Raw genomic sequence first — 25,260 nt, forward strand, 5'->3', positions numbered from 1 at the left:
AAAAGCCAGACTGAGCAGAGCCCTTAGCTCAGAGGTGCAGCAACCAGATTGGGACCCCGGGGCTGCTAAGTGGGTGCTGTTACGCTCTGATCCTCTTGGACAGAGGAGGGCAGCCTGCTCTAGCTGCGGTGTCACACACAGCAGGTATGAGGGCCAGAGCAGGAAGGAACTTAGGCAGCAAACTGCTCATGCAGGGCTGTTAAAGTGCCTTCCTTGCATATTCTCTTCCAGATCCCGTGTAAAATGAAAATTCCATCACCCCCAGTGGATTTAACCTGTCCCCCTCCTACCCCTTATTCCTTGATGTTGGCTTTGTTTCTTGGATGACCACACCAGATATATTACTAGTGCCTTCATACTGCTTTTGTGTTGTGTTTTTTTCCGTCCGTCAGGGTGTGGGTAGGCCAGCATTCACATCCTGGGTTCTTTGCAAAGGAGAAGGGAGATCTTGGCTGGGGCTAGGTAGTCACGTAGCATTGCGCGTCTTCACATTGTTCGGCAAAAGTAGTGTGTCCGTGTGCCTGTAGGTGAGTTTGGCTGCCTCTCTTTAATGTGATGAAACTGAGACTGGGAGATACTTGCCATGATGGCATGAGGACAGTCTGATCCCGTTCTCATCGATGTCAGTGGAAGCAAGAGCTGACCTTGACTTGGTCATAAAGGGGGAGCTTCTTCCTTTTCTGTCATCACTTTACAGTGAACTCCAAGCCAAACTATTTTGTTTTCAGAAGTAACATTCAGACATCTTAGCTATGAAAACTGTTTACCTTTCCTTTTGCGTGTTAAGTGTTCGTTTGTTTGAACAAAAGAGCGCTCTCATCACAAGGTCTTCAGGAATACAGCAGTGCCAGAGCTTTTGCTTGAAGCCTGTCAGTGACCTAGCCAAGTGGGAAAATGCAAGATTCGGTTGTGCGTGTGAAGTGTCCTACAAGATTTACAATTAAGTGACTGAGGAAACCAAAAAACAACCCACATACATGACTTGAATTGGTTGAATAAAGCCCTAAATGTTTACTTTTAAACTGGGTTCTTTAATATCTTGGAGTGGTATGTTTAGTTGATGTAACATAAGCAGTCTTCTCTAGAAAAAAAGTTGTGTTTAAACAGACCAGGCAACTGCTTGTACCTGTGACTTTGAAGTGGAATAATAAGGCATTAATTATATTCAAGTTCGTTGCAACGTGCTTTTTCTTACCTTAAATGTGATTTTTTTTTTCTTTTTCTCTTTCAGACTTAACCAACATAATGACTGCTGAATATTAAGGGAAAACACAAGAAGGTTACATGTTTGGTTGTCTAATATTCTTGGATTTGATATGAGTCACCACATCTGTTCATTAGTATCATCAGCAGCATCCCAGTTTGTATGCACATTATTCACATTCCTATCTGTTGTGTTTGCAGAAATGACATTTTACCCTTTTTTCTAAGGGTTACTTTACAATTTTCATATTATTTGGTTGCATGAAGTTGCCCTTTACCAGTGGCTGAGGTTTATGAAGATATCGCATACTTGAACATGTTTAGATTCCTTTTCTAAACAGAAAAGGTGTAACTCCAAATTATATCATTCTAAATCAGCATTTTTAAAAAACAAGTAGAAACGAGTCCCTTTCATACAATACTACAATCTCTTCCACCTACAAACATAATTTTAAATTTCCCTGTATCCATACTTTCTTGATTTTTGATCCGTTTACAACATAAAAGAGAAAAATCTTTTTCAGTTGAGATCACCACAAAGTTCAATAATGTAATAAAATACCTTTCCTTATTAGAAGTACCTAGCTAGTTATACTCTTAATACTTCTCAAAATCATGATGTAATGTACACTATCTGACTTAGTTCCTATATGTGAAGTTAGTGAAAGTCTTTTTGTGTTTCTTTAGATTAATACAAGGATTTTTTCCAATGCCAACACAATTTGAAATCATTCATTTGGATGCTTTCCATTTTTAAGCTTACTGTGATATAGAACCCTATGGGAAACCAAAAGAAAACATCAATTTTAATTAATGAAAGGCTTAAAAAAGGATGCTGTCATTCTGGCTTTTTTTTTCCTTTTGGAAATAGAACTAGACTAGTAAGTAAGCATTCCAAATCCATTATTCTGTGTACATTATTGTTGCTATTGTGATAATAGAGATTTTTATTTATTTTTATGCCAGCTTTTATTGTGGAAACATATTTAGTCTGGTTTTATCAATCCTTGTTATGCTTGTCCTTGGAACATCTTTTGCGTATTCAAGGTTTGTAGTTGACGAGTTTACTGTAAAAAACTTAAAAAAAAAAAAAAAACACAACAAAAAAACACAAAACAAAACAAAAAGAAAACAAAAAAATGTATTGTTTTTACAGAATAAATTTATTGGAATGTGTATTGGGAGTAAGGTTTGAGGTTGTAAGCAACTAAGTTAGCGTCATATTTGGCTTCATACGTGTAATAATGTGAGGTATTAATGTAAGTCAAGTATTAAAGCAAAACATTCTGTTAACATGAGTTGACCATAATAGATACAAGTGCAGGTGAGATCTTTATTTTTTCTGTACTTTGCCTTTTCTGGATAACAGGAGGTTATTAAATTCACCTTGAATGTATTCAAAGTTTCTTTAAAAACATTAGAAGTAACATCGGAGGCTCAAATATCTGTGAGACAGCATGTCCTGTTACAGCCCGATAGCTCGGGGGGTTTCTTGGGAGGACGTACGGGGTTGGAGCTGTCCCGAATTCTAACACGTGGAAGGAGTCCACACCAGGGAGGTTGGGTGCTTGAAGGAAACCCTTGCTTAAGTTCTTTTTTACCAAGAACCATTGACTGAGATGTGTTGTGGTTATTTTGGACCTGTCCCTTTGGCTGGAGGTATAAAACCATGTGTTCTCTCCTCTGAGCACTGCTGTGGCTACACCTCAGTGTTCAGCTGGAGAGCATCAAAGCATGAATTTCTTGCTGCTCTGAAAGTCCCTTTGTGTAGAGTGCTACATGCATGCGCATGAGCTGATGCTTTCTTGTTACTGATTAGATTTAAAAAGAAAACTGAAATTCTCTAAATCAAAACACCCAAAATTCAGTGTCCCAAAATAAAGTGTTTGCAGCTAAAATGTATCAGCTAATCTCATCTGCAAGAAAGGCACTAAGTGTACTGCTTTTAGTGTAAATACACATAGAAGTCATATAAATAGTTGTAATTGCAACTGGAAACATAAACCACACAAAGCGAGGTCTCTGTGTTTGCTGCTACTTGTTCGTGACCTAACACCATTAGCAAAAGTAGCTGCATAGAGAAACACGGCAGCAGAACCTCCTGGGAAACGCATGCTATTTTGTCAGGCCTGATTGTTCACAGCAGTGAGCACTCCGTGCCCAGTGCAGAAATGCAGGTAAGCACATGCTTAACTTCCAGCACATGAGTAGTCCTTGCAGAAGTGAATCCTTAAAAGTATTAACAAAACTATATGATTTGCATATGGAGTCTTACCATGACAGTTGATTGCTTCTTAAAAGATTTCTTGGGATTTTTAACGAGGCTGACCCACAAGACATACTTTTTGACAAATAAAACGTGTGCATGTTACAGAGTTACGTATGTTAATTTTTGACATTTCAAAATCTTGACCTTCACGTTCTACAGTAGCTTTGCATAGGGATTGCTAACACTGATAGCGTGTGGAGGCAAAACACTGATATAGTTATTATTTAACTCCATGCAGGATTTCTGAAGATGTCAAGGAAGCTTACTTAAAAACGCATGAACTGTATGTGAACTACCAACCCCACCACAACGTAAAGTCAAAATGTTGAGAAGTGATATTGAAGGCAGTTGTCTTTATTTTCCCTTTTTGAGTAGGATAAACAAAACAGACCATGCATCTTTACACAATTGTGCAATTTTACACATCTTACACACGTCATTTGGGTTCCATCTGAGCAGTTCAGTTACTTCCAAGCCCAATTATATACACAGCCAGAAAGAGGAGCTGAAAACTGTTGTGCTATTCCGTTTTTTCTTCTTGTTTTGTTTTCATAAAAAACTCTGGCATGTTGACACACCTGTAAGCCAACAGCTGGGGAAGAATCCCATACATTATGTTCAATATCAGAAAAAACTGTTTTGCTTCTTCAGGGACTCTGTAGATGTAAGGAGTTCGAGCATGAAGAGAAGCACCAATATGGGAAAATTGAGCCTGTGGTGTGTATATAACGTATATATTAAAAGAAAGGTAAAGTTGATGTATATTTTGGAAAGACAGCATAATCTGCATGCAAGGATGCATCTCCAGTGACATTTCCCAAGCCAACCCTTTTATTCCTGAATTCTTTCATACTTTTGCACAGCAGTAAACAAAAACAAAAATAAAATCTGAACTAAGGTCATTCATATCTTGGTACAAGAGCCGTAAATGGAGCTGTCAGTGTCACGGTAGGAGGTGTACTTTATGCGCATGGTGGCACTGATCTTTACATCAGGTGTAGGGTTTCACCCTTGGCTTATGGCTGACAATTCATGCAACACGGCCCATGATCCTTCCCCAGGCAGATGGCCACTGGAGCTCGCTCACTGTAGAGGTCTGCACTGCTAAGTCCAGCCCAGAAGGGGGGTAGGACTTGCACCCACCTGCCTAGGAACATTGTGTTTGGCATCAGCAGTAAGCAGACAGACGCTGACTCTAAATAAAGTCAGAAAATAAAAACTTGGAAACTACCTTAGTTTCTTTTCTGTTTGTTTTGGTTTGGGTGTTTGTTTGTTTAACTCTCAAGCCTTACAAATACAAATCCCAGAACTCCTGATGATTTCAGAAAACGTTGGTAAAATTTGGCCTTTGGGCTGGGGGTGGTTCTGAGGTATAGGTTACGTTTACGGTGAAGGTTATATGCAAAGGCAGGCTTGCTGAGCTGAAGCATATTTTTAGCATAAACAAACATTTAAAGATAGAAGTGTCAGGATAGTTGCTGTCTTTTGTCTCCATCTGTTACCTGCTATTTCAAGCAACAGCTCGTTCACATTAACTATCATGTGTCCAATTTTATTTATTTAGTTAGTTTGCAATGGGGGAGATCTGAGAAGATAAACATAAATTTGATCTTAAGCAGAGCAGGAGAAAGGGACACCAGCATTTCAGTAACACAGAGGAGTACGCTATGGCCAAATCACGCCCTCTGTTCTGGCTTCAGCAGGAGTTATTTTGGACTCACAGAGAACACAATTCTCTTCACAGTTAGAAAGTGAAACACAGTGCAGGTGTTTTAATACACATCCCTCTAGCAAAAAGTTAGGCTAAGACCGTACTTCAAAACAGAAAAGGAAATTGGTTTTCAGGAGATTATAACCACCTCCACTTAACAGGGAGCACTGATCTAGCAAACCGGAGTCAGGAAACAGGGTAATCAAAGAAATCAAACACAAACACACTTCAGCAGAGTGCCACTTAGCATGTTTCTGTAAATAGCTATTACACAGTAAGCAGATGTTCAGGGGCACACTATCAGCGGCCTTTTTATAGCAGCTGAATAATTCAGCCATCTCTTGCAGCCCGTTTGTTCTCACCTGTCTCAGATGGGATCTGCCTTTGGCAGCTGGGTGCTCTCGCTCAGATACCTGCTGCCTTTCCTTACCTTGGGAACCCAGCGCAGGCAGCCAGCACTCAGGAGCAGAGACCTCCCATTATACAAGGTAATGGTTTCCTAAGAAAATACTCAGCTGCCACCACCAGGCTTTGTGTAGGAAGTTTGGGGCTGTCTAATGTTTACCTAAGCACTAAGCCCCTCCCTGTGGTGTCTTAGAACTTAAGGGGTGCACAAAATGCTGAGCTACGTGCTTCTTTGTGGAGGGTTGCAAGGCTCTCCTGTTTATCTCTGCAGCTGTGGCCAGCCACAAGTCATAGCAAGTTCAAGAACCTTGTCAGAAAGAGTTGTAAGAGAGCTTCTGAGAGACCCAGAACTCCAAAGCCTCCTAGATGCCTTTGAAGATCTAAGCCTTATTTTGTGTTGTCTCTTACAAGAATTGTGGCACGTTAGTGAGTTATCGAAAGAAAAAGCAGGCACACTTGACTGTTACTTTTTATTCTATTTGTAGCCCATGAAGATTCTCACTAGCTAATGATGTGCCATAAAATGAAGTTATTATTTACTAGATGTATTTTTGTATATAATGCGTTTTTCTTTTCATTACCAGGGAAGATATTTAGGTCTGTTAAAATCAGTTTTTATTTATTGAAATTTGATCTACCTTCACAGAATTGTTGTGTCTTTAATCTAACATATTTCCTTTCCATGAATGTAGTCAGCTTCTAGGGGTTTTTTTTGTTTGTTGTCTTTCTGTTTGTTCCCCTTGCGGGTGGGGTGAGTGTGTTTTAAAGCAGGTCTCTCATTCACCAGTATCCTAATCCTATTCTTCTTTCAAGTGCCAGGCAGACTCCTACCAAATACATAATTTCTAGAAAGGTAAGAGCTGGTGGTCATTCCAGATCACTGTGCTGCCTATTGTGCACTAGGCTGGCGTTTCAGTAAGCGAGAACAACCTTGAGTCTGCTCTGTTACTTTGCTGTGATCTGATCCTCTCAGTGACTAGGCTGTTACTGAACCTTCTTTAAGGGGGGAATTTTGAGAATCAAAACCCCAAACCTTGGCTGAGAAATCAACCAGATAAGATGCAGCAGGTTAACTTCTCAGGTAGCCTTATCTGATTAACATACAGCCTTCACGGGCCTCAAAGCCTCGACTAGTCAGCTCACAAGGCCATTCTACAGCAACTGGAAGGTGCCTGGTGCTGGATGTGGCACTGATCAACTTGACAGCTGCAATTTGTATATGCCTAGTACTCATTAAGTTTCTTGTTTGTATGAAATAGTGGAGATTTTTTTGTTTGGCATTTTTTGTCTGTTTTAACAATATTTTTTGCTGGTAGACTAATCATAGTAATTGCTACCCTGCAATCAAGAAAGTCCTCCAGCCAGAGAAAAAGAGCCTGGAAAAAAAAGGTTAGGAGTCTTCACTCTGTGCCTTCTCTCTTTGTCTGATTAAAGTCGGAAAAAAATCATAAATAATTTTCTAAGGGTTCAGACCAGGTCTTATGAGCATAAGGAAAGACATCTAATGGAGTGGGAAGAAAGTAACCTAGAGAAATATGTTCCTTGGGTTTAGGTTCTCTTATAGATCAGAGGCACTGCAGAAACTAGCCACCAAAAATTGCCGGATTAAGGAAAACACTTATGTGGAGGAGTAAAGAAAAACTTTCTGCACCTCAGAGAGCAGGGAAGAAGGCTGTGGGAGAGCTGGTGAGACAGGAGGGTTTGTGGGTAGCAGGGGCATGGCTCTTAATCACTTCGCGTGTGGCTCACTTGCATAGGTGAATGCCAATTTTAACAAGTTCTCAGAGGCTACTTGAGCTCCTCCTTATAGTCAAAGCTCCTGCTACTTCAGTCATGTGACATCTAAAGAGCTCTTCCTGCAGCTTCAGAAAGTCTGAGAAGAGTCACAACCTGTTCTTGGAGTCTGAATGTCAGTAACCAAATAATTCAAGCTGAGAGCTATGTGTAATTCTGGAAACAATAAACAGAGCGGAATATTTCTTACTGTGTATGAAGGGCTAGGCACTTGTAAAGGGTTTGGATGCATCACATGCCATTTTCAGACTTGTTTTTGCAAAAACAAAAGTATGTATTTCATAATGATAGAAATAAAAATAACTAAAATCCCAACATCCCCTATCTGTAGGAGCAGTGTTTATTCCCAGGGGTCAATGCTCCATTTTCATCTTTAGATGTTTGCCTTTTTTGGACCTTTGCTCATAGCAGAAAGCAAAATGTGTTTCAGTACTACATTTATTTTAATTATCAATTGCAACAGTTTTGACAGTAGACAAACCTGGAAATGTGTTTTGTGCTCCAAATAAAAACAACAACAAAACACCTTTAGAAAAGAGCCCTCAAACCATTATCACATGTTTTCCTTCCTGAGTTGCACAAAGGCAAGTCAAGTAAATCATTCTCAGTTACGGGATGACTGAAGTTCATTGTGCAGTACATTACAGTAAAAACTACAAAAACTATGCAAAATGTCTTTGAATTGGGATAAAATGAATTAGGGGGAGTGTGCAGTATACAGTTCACTTAATCAATTAGCTTTTGTCAACCTACAGAATTTGTGCTTGTGCCTAGGTGAGCTTCAAAGATAAAAATGGGAAAATGAGTATAAAGTGCCACTTAAAAAAAAAAGTCAGCATATGTTATGAGAAACATTTGTTTCTTATAAACAACCTTGTTGAAACACCTCCAATCTCCAGGGGGTCTGAGATTTTGGTAAATTTGTACGGTTGTGACAGTCAGCACGCTTTGACTTCTGGTTTATTTCACAAAGTGCTAAATAATCCTTGAAGGAGCAGTTTCTTTCCTTACTGCCTGGGGAATTCATGAAACCTGAGTAATCTGTCAGTAGAGAGAGGTTCCTGACACTGGCTTGCCTGCTTTAGCTACGTTGTGCTTTTCTTAGATTCGATTTGGGCCGAACACAGTTGTATAACATTTATGATACCTTTGAGCATCTAGAATTCTTCAGTAATGTTTGCCAGATTCTGTTTTGATATAATTTGGTGATTCAAGATCCTCTTTTTTTTTTTTTTTTTTTTTAAGTAAATCTCTGTGATCGTTGCTCACAAATAGAAAATAACCTGTCACTCTCCCCATCCTTACTGGGCAGTTAAGCTGGATTATGGTTTGTATCCCTGAATGTTATCTCGTGCATAGGGAACAAAGTATTGGTTTGTGTTTGTCAAACAGCAACACTTGAACTACCTTTATTGCCGTGTCCCTATGTTCTCTTCATTATTACAGGATTATGTGCATATTTTCTGCATTGTCTGGATACTCAGCACATTTCACACCCTACATACAGTACAAATCAATTACTTGTCACAGTCTCAACTGTTCAGTGTTTATCTGTGTGACATGAGAGGTAGTTTACTAGTGCTCGTCAACTTTTTGTTGTTGTTTTGGTCAGAGTTCTTATAACCATCAGCACCATCTAGTAATTAACTAGAGCTGTTTAAGAGAATCAGAACAGAATGAGTTAGGCATGATCATGGGTGTGCCTTTGGCAACAGGAGCGTGTCTTAATGTTACTGCGGCTTGTGGACCAGGAGGTTCCCAGAGTTACATCAGCATCCTCAACTGATAATATCCGTTTTGTGTGACTGTTAGATTCTTGTTCCTTTTTTGTTTGTTTGTGTTGTTTGTTGTTTTTTCAAATCACCTAGCTGGCCAGCATATATTATGGAAACATTATATTTTGTTGTTTGTTGTTGTTTTTTCTTTTTTTATGTGATCCACTATTCAGCTTTGAAACAGGCTTCCTTCATGCTCTCAGCTAAAGAATTAATGGCATTTAATAAGGTTTAAATGAGTGCAATGAAAAGATACTGCAGAAAGAGAAAAGTCTACTAAAGCAAGAATGCAGCATGATAAAAAATAAGTTTGATTCTCCACTCCCTTAAGTTAGTTCTTCACAGATCTAAAAGGTGGTCTGTGTTACAATGGTGTAAAACCAGCATGGCAAGATCAAGTTCTGGTCCCCTTACTCATTCCATAGTTCTCTACTTATTAACCAGTAATTCAAGAGTAAACATTTTACGAAGAAATACCTGAGCTAGTCCTCCAGCATGTATAAGGGTTAAATCAGGCATCCAGGAACAACCAGGTACCAGTAGGCCATACAGAGCAATCACATAGTATGGCACAGAGTAGAACATGTATGCCAGCATCTGCATTTTAAACACAAATATTAGTTGCTTTGCAATATGAGGGAGATGCATTTAAAAATCAGCCAGCTGCTGACTGAAGATTTGAGATTATTCACAACTACACTCCTCGGAGCAATGACTCCCAGGCCTTTCTGTAGCTATAAGCTTCTTGAGAGAAGAGTTTCACACATGGATGCTGTTGACTGGATCTAGCTACCCTAAGGCCTCCACTAGTATTAATGGCTGTTGTCTCTTTGCCTGTTCCAAATCCTCTTTGTCCCAGGACATGTTTTCCTTCCTCCTACTGCTTACCATGCTGGGACCAATCTAATAAGCATGGCTTGACCTAACTCATCCAATCCAATACAGGTGTCCATTTCTCAAGCTCCATGGTGCTTTCAGTTTTGCTATATGAGATATACCCAAGCCATCCCCTTTCCCAGAAAGAACAGGTCATTGTCCCACTAGTGAATCCTCTTATCTCTTCAGGCCCTGCCCTTATGCAGTAGCCAGGGTTGCAAAAGAATGGCAACCTTGCAAATATTACATAACTAAAGGAAAACATTCCCTTCTATGCTATGTTAATGTAAATAGGGTTTGTAAGAAGCATCCTGCTTCAAGGAGTGTCACTGGTGACAGCAGCACAACATGAGCTTAAGGAATCTAGTCCTACTGCTCCCCTTGCTCCATTATTCCAGACTGAAAGTCTACTTTGCCCATGTAGAGGGTAAAAGAAGGGCAATTATTCTAAAAATCATGCATATCTATTTCATGGAATGTATTAATAGAATCATCCGTAATTAGGATGTGTAACTCTAGGTAACTGATTTGGATCCAAGTTAAACTTATCACAATGAAAAGCTGGTACCCTTTAAGGCTATTTAGTGGGTAATATGAAATTCTGGTTAACTTGCCGTGAACAAATACTTCCCTTATTGATGTCATCTGTGGCAACCCATGGCTTCATCTTTGTGCCAGGTAACAAACCAGTTCATAACACTCTATGCTCCACAGTCAATGCTTTACCTGAAGCTTAGGATAGGCAGCAGGATCTTTTATGTAAGGCTCGTGAAGTTGAATATATAGCCGGCAGAGTTCAGCAGGGCAATCCAGAGCAATCTAAGAAGAATTTTTAAAACTTCCTGTGAACAAAGAATTTTCTCTAAAATGAGCTAACCTGATACCTGTTACTAGCCCTAACTATTCAGTAGTGCTCTGCAGTACTGATACACAGGAGGCCTGATGAAAATCTATTGCAAAGGTGATCCATTTGATCACCAATTTAAAAACAAAACAAAAAGGCTGAAATGCAGCCTCCTCTCAGTTGCTGCTCGGAGGGGTTGCAAGGAAATGCTAACAGCCTACTTCAAAAATTCTGACTGGAAAAGAATTCAGTCAGTTGACTATGCAGTAGTAAAAACTATAGTTACTATTGATTTGGCCTGATAACCAGACTTTGATAGCAGCAAATGAGCTTTTGAACGGAAGATTTTTCAAACAGTGGTAACTTGAGTTTAAGCACCTAAGTTTAGGATAGCAAGCTATGGATGTAGTCCAAGAAAAGAGTTGCACAGTGGAAAAGTAGCGATGGAGAGCAATGCAGATTCCAAAGACAGGTGTTTTTTAAAAACAATTACAATGATTTCTAAAAGGGGGTAGAAGAGGAGAGATAATTGAATTTTATATTCCTACAGAGAGAACAAAGTTCCCAATAAACATGAAAAGACCCAGTTCCAAAAGTAGTTACTTTTTTATATTAGGAATTTTAAGGACTACTATGAAAATACTATTCCAAAATGTGTAAGCAGTCTGTATCACCAGCTGTCACACTTAAGTGTTTGTAGCAAGGCATTGTTAATGCCTATTTAATAGCAGGGCTGAACATTCTTTTGCATAACTGAATTTCATGTGCGTTTATTGTGTGACTTTGAGGGGGAAGTAGAAAGATTTACCAGCAATGGCTATTCCTCCCTGTTGTTTTCCAGCATGTGCACCCAGATCTTCTTCTTGGATGCACTCTAAAAGATTGTGTTTCATTAGCCTTTTCACAAAATCATGGTTCCTGCAGCTTACACAGAGATGTTCAGTGAATCTCTCTCTGTATGTAGAAGTAAGGCCAGTAAACATATCCTGCTTTGGTAATGGAAATATGTAAGGAAATCACCACACATTTCGGGGGTTGGGAGGAGGAGTGGGGGACACAAGCAGTTCCTCTGAGAAATGGAGATGTGGGGCTGCAGAATAAAAGTTAGATGTCAGAGCATAAGATAATGATTCCCATAGCAAAACTACAGGTAAAAAGCTGATTAACCTGCATGAGTGGTGCTCTGAAGGAGCATGATCTGTAAGAAATAAAGTGGTCTGCAACAAGTTAGAAGGAAAAAAAAAAAGATTTTTGTTGAGAGGCTAGTTCTTAGAGAAACAGCAGAAGATGAGAGTAATGTGAGGAGCAGAACTACAATAAGGCAATCTGCATTAGGTGAATAAAATATTGCTATGGATAATTATCACATGTTACTTGAATTATTCCAGACTGGATCAGATTTACAAATCAAACAGGCAGCCAGTTTTCTAAAACACCTAAACATTTGAGCTCTGATCACTGGATGATATGCAGCTTCCCTTCTGCTCAAGACAGAAAATGCATTAACAGCTGACAGAGGACTAGATTTACCTACTACCGGATTCATCTCCTTCAACAAGCATTTTTGATCCTGACTCATGACTCATTCCCTCTGAAATTTTAATATAATCACCTGTGCTTAAAACACAAATGTAAGAACAAAATCATTCTAGCTAAGTAGAAACAATGTGTGTTGTTCAGGTAACATGGATAAATCCTGTTTGTTTGTTTTCCCCCTCTCCAGGTGGAAAGCTTCTCCTTTCTCTCATGCAGTGTTAGGTTGGTTTTTCTAATTTGAACTATGGATCTCTGTTTAGAAAAACACAAACGCAAGCTTAATTTAGTTGGTTTGCTTCCATATTCTTGGACATAAGTTCAACAGTAGACCAATGAAAGCAATATTTAGGCCCCATGGGATGCTATTTGCTCTTGTAATTGCATACCGAATTTCTTCTGAAAGCCAGTCTTTACATATAGAAAAATGGAGAAGTAAAGCACCAATAATTATTCTAAATATCAATTTGTCCTATACATAGGATAAATATATATGTATATATTCATATATAAAGGCCTATTCCAGCATTGAAAATTAAAGGATTTCCCTTGACTGAAATATGCATATCTTTTGCCACAAAGTTGCTACAAGATCTTATTTAGGAAAACAAATTTTAAATTTTCTCTGAAAAATACAGACAAGAATATTAAATTATCTTCAACTTACCATGCCCCTAAATATGCAAAACCCCGTTGCTAGAATGAGGTATGCAGCTAACATCAAATCTATTGGTCGTCTTAAGAGTCCTTTCTTCTGCACTTCCTGAACCACCTGCAATACAGAATGTGTTTAGTACATCCCAGTTCTGCATAACGTGGATTTAACCTCAGATTAATCGCTACAAGAAGGTTCAAGTGGTGAAACATCATGATAGAAGCAGTTCTCAGTTATGTTACCTTTTTCCCACCGACCTCAGGGACTGAAAGATTTCTGCATCTAAAAAGACGACTTTGGTCTTTATAGTATGCAGTCAGGAAAATTAGTCTGAATAAACTCTAGAAATGGATGGATCCAACTAAAGCCATTTCAGTATGGATTAGTTTACTTTCAAAGCAACTTAACACTGCTTTAACTCTGAAATCATGCCAGGCTTCAAAGCGGTATAACTAACTTCCTTTAAAGTTGCATCTATTGTTAATTTAAATGAATTCATGTTCCTGAATGTCTGTCTGTAGAAAAGCTTTGGAAATGTGGGTTTATTTATCTCAAGCATTTGAAGTTGTATCCGATATGCTTTAAAAGGACTGCTTGGAGGGACAGCAAAATGAGGGCTCATCATTATTGACAGTGAATGCTAATTTTCAGCAGCCTGTACTGCTGTTAAAATTAATGGAACAGGGATAAAAAAAAAGCTTTTCTCTGGCTAGCAGAGGTCTCCGCTGACTTCAGTGAGCAAATAACCTATTGTAATGCGTAATGCAGAAATAGCGAATGAAGGGAGTTTGTAGAGCGTGTGGAAAATACACTTTTCATTCTTTAATTGCTGTGTGCCATGGATTCTTCTGGCAGGCACTGAAGCACTTCTGGGTCTGGTGTGTTCCGTGCCTCCTTTCCTCAGAACAGGAATCCCCCTGCAGGACCATGTGTGCAGATGTGAGGTGATCAGACTGTAGGGTAACAAAGGCCGTGTAGATATCTAACAGGGAGCATGGCTTAGGGGAACCAAAGTGATTGCTTTGTTTACATGCTAAAACTTACTAGACCCATGGAAATAATTCCAGGTACACTTTCAGCACTGTATTCTCAGGCAAAATTATAGGCACATCAGAATACCTTTCTGTAGTTCAGAGGGAGAACTTCCCCATTTATACGTGTTACTCATTTCCTCTTCCTTTTTATTAGCCATGTGTTGGCATGCACGCAGCAAAAGAAAAAACTGATCTCCTTCCTGTCATATACTTGTGGATTGTCTCCAAAAGCACAAAACAATAATTAGGATGTAGAGGCACAGTTAAAAGCACTTAAGATCACAATAAAGTCACTGAAGCAAGAGAAACACTTTAAAAGCACAATTCCTGAGTAAGAACTGTACGATCTGCATTGTAGTTTAATAAAAATAAGGCTTTTATATACACAGACAATCCTTTTCATAAAATTATTTTTTTTAATATCCTTTTCAGAAAACTATGTTACTTCACAGTATTTAAAGTACTAATGTAGCAATGTTCATATATTTTCATATATTACATATATTTTCTAATATTATTCCTATGGAAGACAAAGAGTTCCATGGCTACTGAGTTGCAAGTCATTATCAGATTTAGACCACATAAGGATATTGGAAAATTTGAGGGTTGATATATTTTCTTTCCACTCTGTCCAAGTTTGAAGCACATATTTATTTCTATATACATATATGCATCAGTCCTTCCTGTCAAAAGGTATATTAAATGAATGTACATATTTACTGTGACCACAAAACTACAATATAACTTTGTATTTAGAGCCTTCAGAGACAAAGCCAATGTAACAGTAGAAACAAAATTTGGTGTAGTACTAGTTTGTGAAATTGCCAAGGCACTTGGCAACTTACACCTTTTTCTCTAAACTAAACAAAATGAAAATGCAATGCTTTTAAAAAAAAAAAAATTGGGAAGACAATAGGTACTTCACTGTCAGACCTCGGCTGCGTAGTAATTTTACCTTACGCTCCTTTTTACACAGCAAAGTCACTTCAGTACATGCTAAGATGAATTATGTGTTAAGTACAGAGGCTGGGTAGAGAGAACCTGCTACAGGTTTCCCCTTTATTGAAAGCAACATTGACCTCTGCACAGATCTTGCCAATCCTACTGTTTCTTTTGTTTAGCAAGGAAGTGTGTAGGCACACTTAGCATTTTCTCTCACTTCCAGGGAAAAGCTATTTTCCATAACTTCTAAGAGGCTCCTTACATGGTCAGATTTAAGCAGCAGGGATAACCCTGTGTGCTGTCCATAGAAGTCAGTCCCTTCAGAATTCATGTGCAAATCTGAATTTATGCGTATGAATTTTTTAATGAAGTTTAAATTACCTTAAACTGTTTCTTGAGCTGTTATACTTGTAGATAAATCTGCTGGGCTTTGTAAAACACTGTAGCACAGCTTGCTTTGATTCAAAATGAGGACATAACTCCATTCCTTTCCTATGCATCCACTTCCATTAGAAAACACCCAAAACTTGATTATCTGCTCTCTGTCATTTTTGTTGTTGTTGTTTTTAACTAAACAGTTTATAATAACATTATAGCGATTACTATTTTAGCCAACAGAATATATATTACATCTGTTGCTTTCATGTAAGTATTTTTTCTATAACGCTTAAAGGCATTAGTACATTTTCTTCCTAAATCTATTAATACTGACTCCGAATAAAGAGAGCTAAAAAAAAGTTCAAATTTTCATCTAATTGCAGATTTTCTTTAGAAAGAGAACTAACTAGAACACGCCCCTTGCACGCTAGCTGCTTATTAGCCTTGGAATAGGAACTCTCCTTCATCAGGGAATTTATTTACAGTTCTAGAATAAACCTGACTGGGACTCAGGAGCTCTTGCGATGCAAAAATATTAATTGATCATATTAAAACTGATATGGTATGCTGTGGCAATAAACCGGCTTGCTTATGGCAACAAATATCTGTTCTGTGCTTTGCACTGCAGGGTTGTTCCTTTTTTTTTTATATATATACATATAAAACAGTGCATAAGCCACTGTTGCATTGTTTTATTTCAGCCCAACTATTAAATTCAAAGCAAACAGCTTAAACAGTTTGTAAATAAGCATTTTTTTAATAATTTTTTTAATAAGTAAAAAATGCGTAAACAATTTTCCTAACAACATGCTAATGTCTTACCTCTAAAGTCTAATATTGCAGAATACACAAAAATAAGTGTTTTAGCTATGTGAAATCTGTAGTCATCTGTAGAAGGTTACTTTCCTGTAGAGCTTCTATAGAGATTGTGTGGCGCTTTATGAAGCTGGTATATGTTAATGTTTCAATCAGTTAAGGTTGGAAAAAAAAAAAAAAAAGAAAAAGAAGAAAGCCACAAGATTACTTCTAGAAATGAGCCCTTTGCTCTAAACATGAGAAACTTCTGCTATTCCCTTATCCCACCATAATGAAATGTTCTTGTAGTACAGGTATTTTTACAGTGTCTACACAGCCTGGCAGCAATTGTCATAACAGTGAACAGTTACAAAGCATTCCACTCTCACCTATAAAACTCAGTAGGAACATTAAGTATATTTTAGTTTTCCTAACAGTAGCCAACACTTAAATACAACAATTTTACCTTGACTGGAGTGTCATGAGTCACCGAAGGTTGGTTATAAATTCGGAACCCAGCCCATACAGGAAGGCAAATATATGGTAGGCTTAAGAAAAAGGCAGGACACACTTTTGTTCCATATTTTCCTGTTAAAAAAAAGATAAAAATTTTAAAAAAATAAATCATAAGATGAATGAAAAATTTTTAAGTTGTGTTGTAGTGGAGTTAAAAAATAAAAAAAAAAAATCCTATGTAATATCATAGCTGCTTCAGGTTTGATAATGTTATGACAAAATGTTAGGATTTGCTGCTAAAGCGACACATAATTCTTATTAAAAATCATGTACCCAATAGTGTTAGTCCGAGGTGAGACAGAAACTATCAGACAGGGAGGCAGTTCAGAAACCTGCTTTCTTTTGAGGGGCCTGGAAACCACCTCAGTCACTCTACACTGCTTCAAATAGAGATGGCATTTTGAAGGGAGGAAAAAAAATGAATTTGTCTAGTATTTTTTAAGATCTGGTATTGCATTTGTTTTCCAAAGTCCTGATTTCTCCGACAGGCCTGTACTAATACTTATGGACAAAATATAAGTAGAGACTTATCCTCAGCGAGGGTAAATCAGGAAAACTGTGTCTTTTACACTAGCTGTTCTCTATGTCAGAAAGGAAAAAAAAAAAAGGCTTGCTCTTGAAAACAAGTGTCTTGGCCTTCCCCACAGGAAAGAGGAAGACAGAGCCTGCAGATTTACTGTGACAGTCTTCTCTGTGGTGTATGTATTTCTACAAAAGACGGCACTGGACTGGTTCCAGACTGCACAATGAACAGTCAGAAAAAGCTCTACCATACTGAGCTGTTTTAGAGTTGACAGCAGGATTTGGAGGCTGAAACATATTTACAGTTGCATTCTGGTCAACTTTGCATCAACTTAAGCTTCTTAAATAAGGAAATCTTTAACTGGAGGTGGGACAGAGGCAGGGTGGACACTCCTAAAGGACCACCTGTTAGAAAGACATGAAGTAAATTCTTAATTTACAACTCTCAACCTCCAGGAGCACAGCTGTACACTGATTTATCATAGAAATCTGGGAGTGTTAAATTATTTTGAAAATAAAATAACTTCCAGATTTCACTTTTAAAGGTGATTTGGATTCCTCTTAAGCTGCTTGAAGGACAGACTATTAAACAATTTACTAATTTTATACAATTTTATACAGGTTATATTTTTACTAGGAGACAGTTATTGTCTTATTGCTCAAATTAAACCTGATTTGGATAAAAGTCTTATGGGTATAGCAAAATATAATTTTTTTTTTTTTACCTTGAGAATGTAAATCAAAAGGATTTCTTTTCCTAGTGTCCATCTTTCCCTCCTCATATTTAAATTTTGAAACATCTTGCCTCTGTTTACTGATATTCCTGAAATTCCTCTTTTACTTTATTGCAGAAAGGAACCAATACTGCTGTAAAATATAGACAGACTTTTGCTGAATTTTGAAAATATTTCACAGGAAAAATATGGTCATATAAATTATGTCCTTACCCACAATGTTTCCAGGCATAAAGACAATGATGCTCATGATAATGGAACCCAGCCAGTAGAGGCCAATGGATCTATAGCTTTGTCTGTTAAAAAAAAATAAAAAATAAAATAAAATTATTGCATTTGCCTTAAAAATCCACTACACCAAATTACCCTCAAATATTTTCCTGATTGTCGTGGTATCTTAGTAAGCAAGTGTTTTAAAATCTGCATCACAAGACAACAGTGGATTATTATTCTGAGGTGAGGACTTGAAAAAATTCTACGTTCCTGTCTGAGAAGGTTATTGTATGAACCTTAGTTGTTTGCTGTTATGTTTCACTCATTGAAAGGCTGACTTCATGATTTTGCATGTCATATGTTTTACAAGGCTATGCAATTAATAATTAATTTGATTCCTGTAGTGCTTCTATTACCAGAGGGTATGTTAGCCTCTGGAATTTAAGTACTTATCTTCTCAAACTTTCTTCAACAGCAAAAAAGACAAGAACTTGTAGAAAGAGCCACTGCCTTTGAAACTGTGTGATTCTCTCTAAAATGGAGAACGTCATAATGCTAAATAATACAGTTGTCCTATCATAAATATGTTATGGGAGAAGGGGGCGTTACATGGTTTTAATGTGCACCATCTTTAAGTTTTCATTTTAACTAACACAACGCATGCAGGGCTATGCTCAGGATGAAGAAAAGAGACTACTGTTCAATGGATTTGTTGGTCTCATTCAGATGAGAGAAAGGGCAACTTGGAGAGGGTACAATTCCTAAGAATAAAGAAATGTTAGTAGTGATGCTTTAGCCTACAACATAAAACAGTCCTGAAAGAAAAATCTAAGTACTGCATAGAAAAGAAACCCCATTATAGGTTATATGAGAATGCAAGCAAATTAAAAGATACACTAATCAAAATGACTTACTCCCAAGCAATAGCTGCCACCATCAACAGATACATCAGATAGTGTGCTGAGCCATCCCAATAGCAGATCACATGGCCATAAGCAGTGTTCAGATATGGTTCACCCTACAGGAAAAACATAAATTAAAAACGTAGTGATTCAAGAGAGAATAATGAATAACCAATTAAAAAAAAGAATAGCAGGAAACAATCTGAGAAAAGTAACTGATGATTTGTCAATCTAGTTTTTAACTATCAATAAACGTGTCTCCAAGCACAAACCTAATTTAGACAGGATCAAATATAATTAAATCAGTTATATACTTGCAAAACAGGGTGCAAGATGGAAGGGAAAACTCCTGTATGACTATCAGCCATTGTTCTGCTATATTATGGAAATATTACTTTTTAGTATTTTAACGATAAAAGCAATGAAGTAAAGATACATTTAACAAGTAACAAAGATACTTTGAGCAATCTAGAGATCAACAGGATAGAATTTGTTGATGATGACAACATATAACCTTGTAGGGCCCAACTCATTTCACATTAAAGTTCATAGAATGTTTTCAATGACTTCAGTGACTTTCAAATCAAGCTCTTACTGAGCTATTTTTGGTGGATGTTGATATTCAGCAGCCAGCAGATTCTGCTGACTAGATATCTGGCACCATCATTTTTTAACTCTACTGTAATTATATTTATTAAAGTGATCAGGCAAAAATAAAGGAACAATTTTGTTTCCTTCTTGGTAAAGCACTTAGATATAGCAACACTCATTCACTTTTGAGTGCTGACTATGGGATTTTTTGCAAATGTGTACGGTCCACATAATTACCACAGATGTTAATACAGAACAGTATTACTTCAACTAAATTACATAATGTTGGACCTTGAAAGGGATGCCCATTTTCCAAATGAATCAGTGATTTCAAGTCCACGAAAGTTTTGTCCATAACAATAATTGAACAGGTCAGTGACCAACTTCAAGGAGGTTCTGTGGCATGTGTAAATGGCTATTTTTCTGTGACAAATACTGCAACAAGTTATTCATAGTAAAGATTGTATTTTTATAAGTAAGTCAAACAATTGTTTACCTCTCTCAAGTAATGGGTCATGAATCCATCGATAATTCCATCCTGTTCCAGTCCAATTATTAGATTCACTACACTAGTAAAGGCAAAAACTGCATAAACTGTAATAAGATAAAGGAAAATACATTAAAAAAATCATAAGTGTTTAAAGACTTGGAATCATGCAGTCACTTCACAGTCTGACAAATTCAGTCAAGCAGAGATCTACTGAACTAGATGCATCTACTTTGAGGCCATTTAACGGACATTTAAAATGTAATAAGACTTCCTCATGTAGCTTAACGTTTTTTAACTATTAGTTAGGAATCAGGAGGTTTTTAGGAAGCTTTTCATAGAAATGTGAAATCCCGTAGAGCTGTAGGCACAGCCTCCATTAATCTCCATGGAAAATCAGCATGTGAAGAAGGCACTGTGTAGGCTTTCAAAAATCTTAAATGCATAAAGTATACAACCTCAAATGTAACTATCTCTTGGAAAGGGGAAAGGACATAAATAAATAAATAAATAAATAAAAAGGAAGATGAGAGGAAAATGTAACTTGCCATTTTTGAAGGTGAGCAATGCAAACTGCATTAGCCACTGCAGTCCATGGGAGACCTATTGGGCAAGGTAGTGAGTCACTCATTTGAGACAGGAAATTTATCTGTGTTAGGTTTATGTTATCTATTTCCTTTGACTTCTGCGTGAATTGAGAGTTCCCAGCCTCACTCAGAACATTGCAGGACAGATGCCTACAAGATGTAAGGAGGAGGAAGACTGAGGGCAAATACAGGTAGTTTGTATGCTGCTTTGCCTATGGTCCCACATGGATAAATTTCCAACTTGGGCCAGCCATAGGCACAATTGCAGTGTTTTGGTTTTTTTTCTTCTATGTTTTTGCTATGAAGTAATCTAAATCTAAGGTTTCCTTTTAAAAAGTAAGTATAGATATGGATAGAATGGCTTCTGAAGCCATGCCTTAAATGTTCAATATGAAATAACCATCATACATTATCCTTTTCAAAAATTAATACATTCTAATTTAGCTTCCGTGTTACAAAGACATACCATAAAACAGTGGGTCTTTTGGTGGTTTTCTTTTGACAAGAACACGAGCCAACAGAGCAATAAAAACCAGAACCAGAAATCCAACTGCAACAATTGACCAGGAACTGTAACAGTATTAAAAAGAAAGGTGATTTAAAAGAAAGACAGAGACAGAAACATGCTTCTTCAGTTTTTCTTACTAGCTATCCTCAAATGACAGGCCCACTCTCACACGTACGTACACTTCAAGTAACTTCTAATACTGAAAAGGCTTGTTTTTAAAGTCTATTGCATAGGCTGTCATAGTATTAATTTTGTAGTTTTGCAGAATGTGCCTTTTTATATGTGACCATCCAAAAAAAGAAAATACAAAAATAGCTAGATAAACAACATATCCAGGAGCCTAGATTTGTCTGACTGAAATCAGTGTTCATACTGGTATCTGTAAAAATAAACAAAGATGATGGAAAATTTAAAGGCCAATGAGACGTGAAAGTCACAAATGCAGAGATTTCAAGGCCAAAAGGGATCATTAGGGACGTTTAGTCCAACCTCAGCAATAAATTATCTACTCTAGAAAATACGTATTTGCAAATAAAGGACATCAGTCTCATGGACTCAGAGTAGCAGCGTGGAGCACCTATAACGGATCTAATGTCTAGTTTTGGAAGTGCTACCAAAGGTCCCTTGAGCCCTGTAAGGCAGGGTGGCTTGGGGTGGTTAAGAATCAGCTCTTTGGCAGAAGCGCAGGTGGGCTCTGCAGAGAAGACCTGTCCTCTGAAGCTGCGGCTCTAATGCTAGTGCGTGAAAGAGGTAGTGGAGGGAAGCACCAGAGTCTTTGGCACAAAGCAAATATGTCTCCTCCCCCACAAAAATGTGAGTTAAGAAAATGTTTGAAATCGGCTTACATCTCTAAAGGTGTAAATTGTATCCAGTTCTATTTAAGACAGACTCTCCTCGGTCTTCACTTTTGTGCTTGTGCACAAGGGGAAAAAAAAAAAAAAAAAAAAAACGGAAAACTTAGGTAAACTCCAGAAGCACAAACTAAAAAATACTTAGCACAATGTTTTTACAGAGTACCTCTCTATGTATCAAGAAAACAAGTTATGTACAAATAATGATCCCGATGGTCTTTCGAGGTCCCTTCCAGCCCCTACGGTTCTGTGATTCTGTGAAATAATACTGACTGACAATTTCAGCCTTAGTGAAACTATTTTAAATTATTGGAAAAACTTTGCAAGATCCCGTATTTGGGGATATAGACACCCATACGTTCTCAGTCACGATGAGCAGCGCTAGCCTGTGGATTTATCTCATGGTTTGAACCTTTTGCTAGCCTGTTTTACCAGTGATGGGTTTCTTCTTGCCATTACAGCCGCTGATGATATTGCAGTGACTTTTCACTGCAGTTTGTCAATTTGAAACAAATATTGGCAATGAGTCAAGTAAGCCAACATTTCTCTAGCAGTGAGAAACAAACAAACGAAAAAAGTTACCGGCCAGATGAAGGAAAATGAGGAAGGAACAGATGTAGCAAAGCCCTAGAAACATGGAGCAATATATTTTTATGCAATAACGTTGCAAAACACCCCGGGCTGTGAGACCACAAAATACCACACGAATCTTTAAGTACGTTGGTTTTTGTGTTTGTTTTGGTGGTTTTTTCTCCACAAGAGAGGACGTTTCTTTTCTAGGAGAGCAGTTTATCCTGGGATCCCATGTTTTCGGGGGGCAAACTGTCGTTTTCAGCCAAAACCCGCACGTCTCCAGGGGGTGCCTGAAGCGTGCGGCTCTCAAGTTTTGCGAGGCGGGTGAGTCCTTCCTCTCGTTTTTAACCGGAGCTGGGCTGTGGCAGTGCCCCCGAGCAGCCCGCGGGCTCGGGGCGCCGTGAGGGTTTCCTCGGGGCGGCTTCGCTCCCGCCGCGCTCCCTTAGGTGAGGGCCGCGGGGCTCGCCTGAGGTGAGGCGAGGCGAGGCGGGGCCGAGCCGCTGTCCCCCCGTTCGCATCGCTCCCCTCCCGCCGCCGCTCTGCCTTCGCCCCGGGCTCTTCCATCGCCTCCCGCCGGCCCGACCCGGACCCTCCTCGGCCCCGCGGCCGCCGCTGCCCTCTCCGAGCCCCGCCGCTAAAAATACCCGCCGGGCTCCCTCTGCCTTCCCCGCGGGCGGCAGCCGTCCCCCGGCCTCGCCCGCCTCACCTGCCGCTGGCCGCCAGGCAGTTGAAGAGGTACGTGACGGGGATGGCGGTGAGGGAGAGGACGAAGACGCCGGTGGCCGCCGAGGCGCTCATCCCCGCGGCCGGAGGCTGCCTCAGCGAGCGCCGCGCATGGTCCGCGCCGCCTCAGCGCCTCCCGCCCCGCCGAGGGCCAGGCTCCCGCGGCCCGCCGGGCTCTGCCCGCCGCTCGCCGCCCGCCCCATCGCCAGCCCGGGCCCCGAGGCGGGCCGCCCCCTCCCGCCCCGCTCGGGGAAGGTTAAATCCGCCTCAGAAACCGGAGCCGCCCGTTGTTCCCCCGGCGGCGGGCGGGCCTGACCCTCAGCCTCGGCCCGGCCGCCGCCGTCCCCTCAGCGCTGCCGGCTCGGCTGAGGGAGCCCCGTCGGAAGGGGCAGAGCGGTGCGGGGCCGGGAGGAGCCGGGAGGCCGGGGAGAGCTTTGAAAAGTTTCGATTCCGAACTCATCTTTCCCGTTTAAGTAACGAGAAAGAGCAAAACTGAGGCCGTCAGCGCTTTTTCTGGCTTCCGAGTGTGTTCCGTACGGGAGTGTTAATGCCATAAACTGTCAGCGTGCAAACAAAGGTGGGGGCAGTCTGTGTGCGAGGCAGGCAGAAAGCAAAACCGCTATTCCTAGAATTCAGTGAACGTTTAAACACCGAGCATTTGCAGGAGAGAACGGGTGTCCTGTGCCACAAGGGGGAAAAAACAGCAAATGCACTTCTGGCATGCCAGGCGGGCTCTGTCTGGTGGAGATCGGGCAGCACTAAAGGCGTCGTAAAAGCACCCATCTGCAACAAGCCGCACATTCCGGTTCCATCATGTGGAATTCACCCAGGACTGAGGAGGAGGACAGCTAAGGTGGCTGGGGAGACGGCACCTGTCCATCAGGAGGAGGCTGAGGAGCTTGGCATACAAATGATCTCAGTAAATACTTGAGGAGTTAGCACCAGGGAGAGGAAAGAACTATTTAATTTGTAGGACAAAGGTGTGAAGAAACTTTCACGGTAGTTTTTGGAAACTGATTTTTAGCTATGAACACTAAAGGGTTTTCAAAATCTTTCATGACAAGAGCAGTGATTTAGAAAAAAAAGAAATCAAGCCTTAAGATGTCATTTGGTAAGTTTAAGTTCAATAGACCAACTGACATGACTGCCTCTTAGAGAAAGAAACTTGATGACCCAGAACATATCTATACTCTATGTACTATACACAAACTAATTCTTGCATATTTATTTCAACTGAGAAAGGTCTACAGTCTGGCCATAGGAATACAAATAGGTTAAACCATGCCCAATCAAACTATCTGGTAAAAATATGATGCAACTCCTAAAAGTAATCTAGTCCACCCAAGTGTCAAAATTGCCATTGGATGAGTCAGGGCTAAATTTATCACCTCCAAATGCCTACCTTTCAATGCACAGCCGGTTTACTTCTCAAGCTTTCAAATGTATAGGCTGCTCATTTGTATGCAGCTGCCACAGAGCAGTCTCAAGATTCGTGTCTCAAACTTCTCCTAGTGCCTCTGTCCATATAGCCAAATGCTATGTGGGAAACTTCTTCCTTACCACTCTGCCAGCATATTCCAGAGCTGATTTGCACTATGATTGTTTATTGAGTCCTCTTTCAGCTTCTGAGTAGGAATTGTCAGGGCATATTTTTTTGTGGTAGACAAACAACACCAGTAGGAGGGTTCACTCTTTGAATCTATTGTGTTGAGATCTATCAGATTTTGATTAAATAATAAGTTATAAGCACCTGCTGGCAGAATAAACCCCTACAATATGGCATGTTTGAAGTGTTTGTTCAAAAGGGCATGTTCTTTTCCTTACACTCTCATCTCTCAC

General features: G+C 39.4%; 2 protein-coding genes across 6 annotated transcripts in view; one reads left to right on the forward strand and one right to left on the reverse strand.

Annotated features, from left to right (window-relative positions):
* Positions 1 to 2,599, forward strand: part of HDGFL3 (HDGF like 3) — a 37,752-nt gene extending 35,153 nt beyond the window's left edge. Inside the window, exon 6 of the mRNA XM_067003897.1 lies at positions 1,232 to 2,599. Coding sequence (XP_066859998.1) covers positions 1,232 to 1,237 — 6 coding nt within the window. The 3' untranslated portion in view covers positions 1,238 to 2,599. The remainder of the gene's footprint in view (positions 1 to 1,231) is intronic.
* A 1,211-nt stretch (positions 2,600 to 3,810) lies between these two features.
* Positions 3,811 to 23,791, reverse strand: TM6SF1 (transmembrane 6 superfamily member 1). Of its 5 annotated transcripts, none has more exons than XM_048071980.2 (10): positions 23,405 to 23,774; positions 21,233 to 21,336; positions 20,189 to 20,286; positions 19,114 to 19,217; positions 18,200 to 18,282; positions 16,681 to 16,802; positions 13,078 to 13,182; positions 10,760 to 10,852; positions 9,635 to 9,754; positions 3,811 to 4,184 (listed from the first exon to the last, which is right to left on the reverse strand). In XM_048071980.2, the coding sequence occupies exons 1-10, from the start codon at positions 23,494 to 23,496 to the stop codon at positions 3,993 to 3,995; spliced, it is 1,113 nt and encodes a 370-aa protein (XP_047927937.1). In that variant the 5' UTR covers positions 23,497 to 23,774; the 3' UTR covers positions 3,811 to 3,992. The 5 variants fall into 5 exon arrangements, with proteins under 5 accessions (XP_047927937.1, XP_047927939.1, XP_047927943.1 ...); XM_048071982.2 differs by lacking the exon at positions 23,405 to 23,774 and adding an exon at positions 20,728 to 20,782; XM_048071981.2 differs by lacking the exon at positions 3,811 to 4,184 and adding an exon at positions 4,191 to 4,619 and having other exon boundaries at positions 23,405 to 23,780.
* Positions 23,792 to 25,260: the final 1,469 nt, after the last annotated feature.

Source organism: Anser cygnoides, chromosome 11 (genome assembly GCF_040182565.1).
Source record: "Anser cygnoides isolate HZ-2024a breed goose chromosome 11, Taihu_goose_T2T_genome, whole genome shotgun sequence".
In the NCBI taxonomy this organism is placed as follows: domain Eukaryota; kingdom Metazoa; phylum Chordata; class Aves; order Anseriformes; family Anatidae; genus Anser; species Anser cygnoides.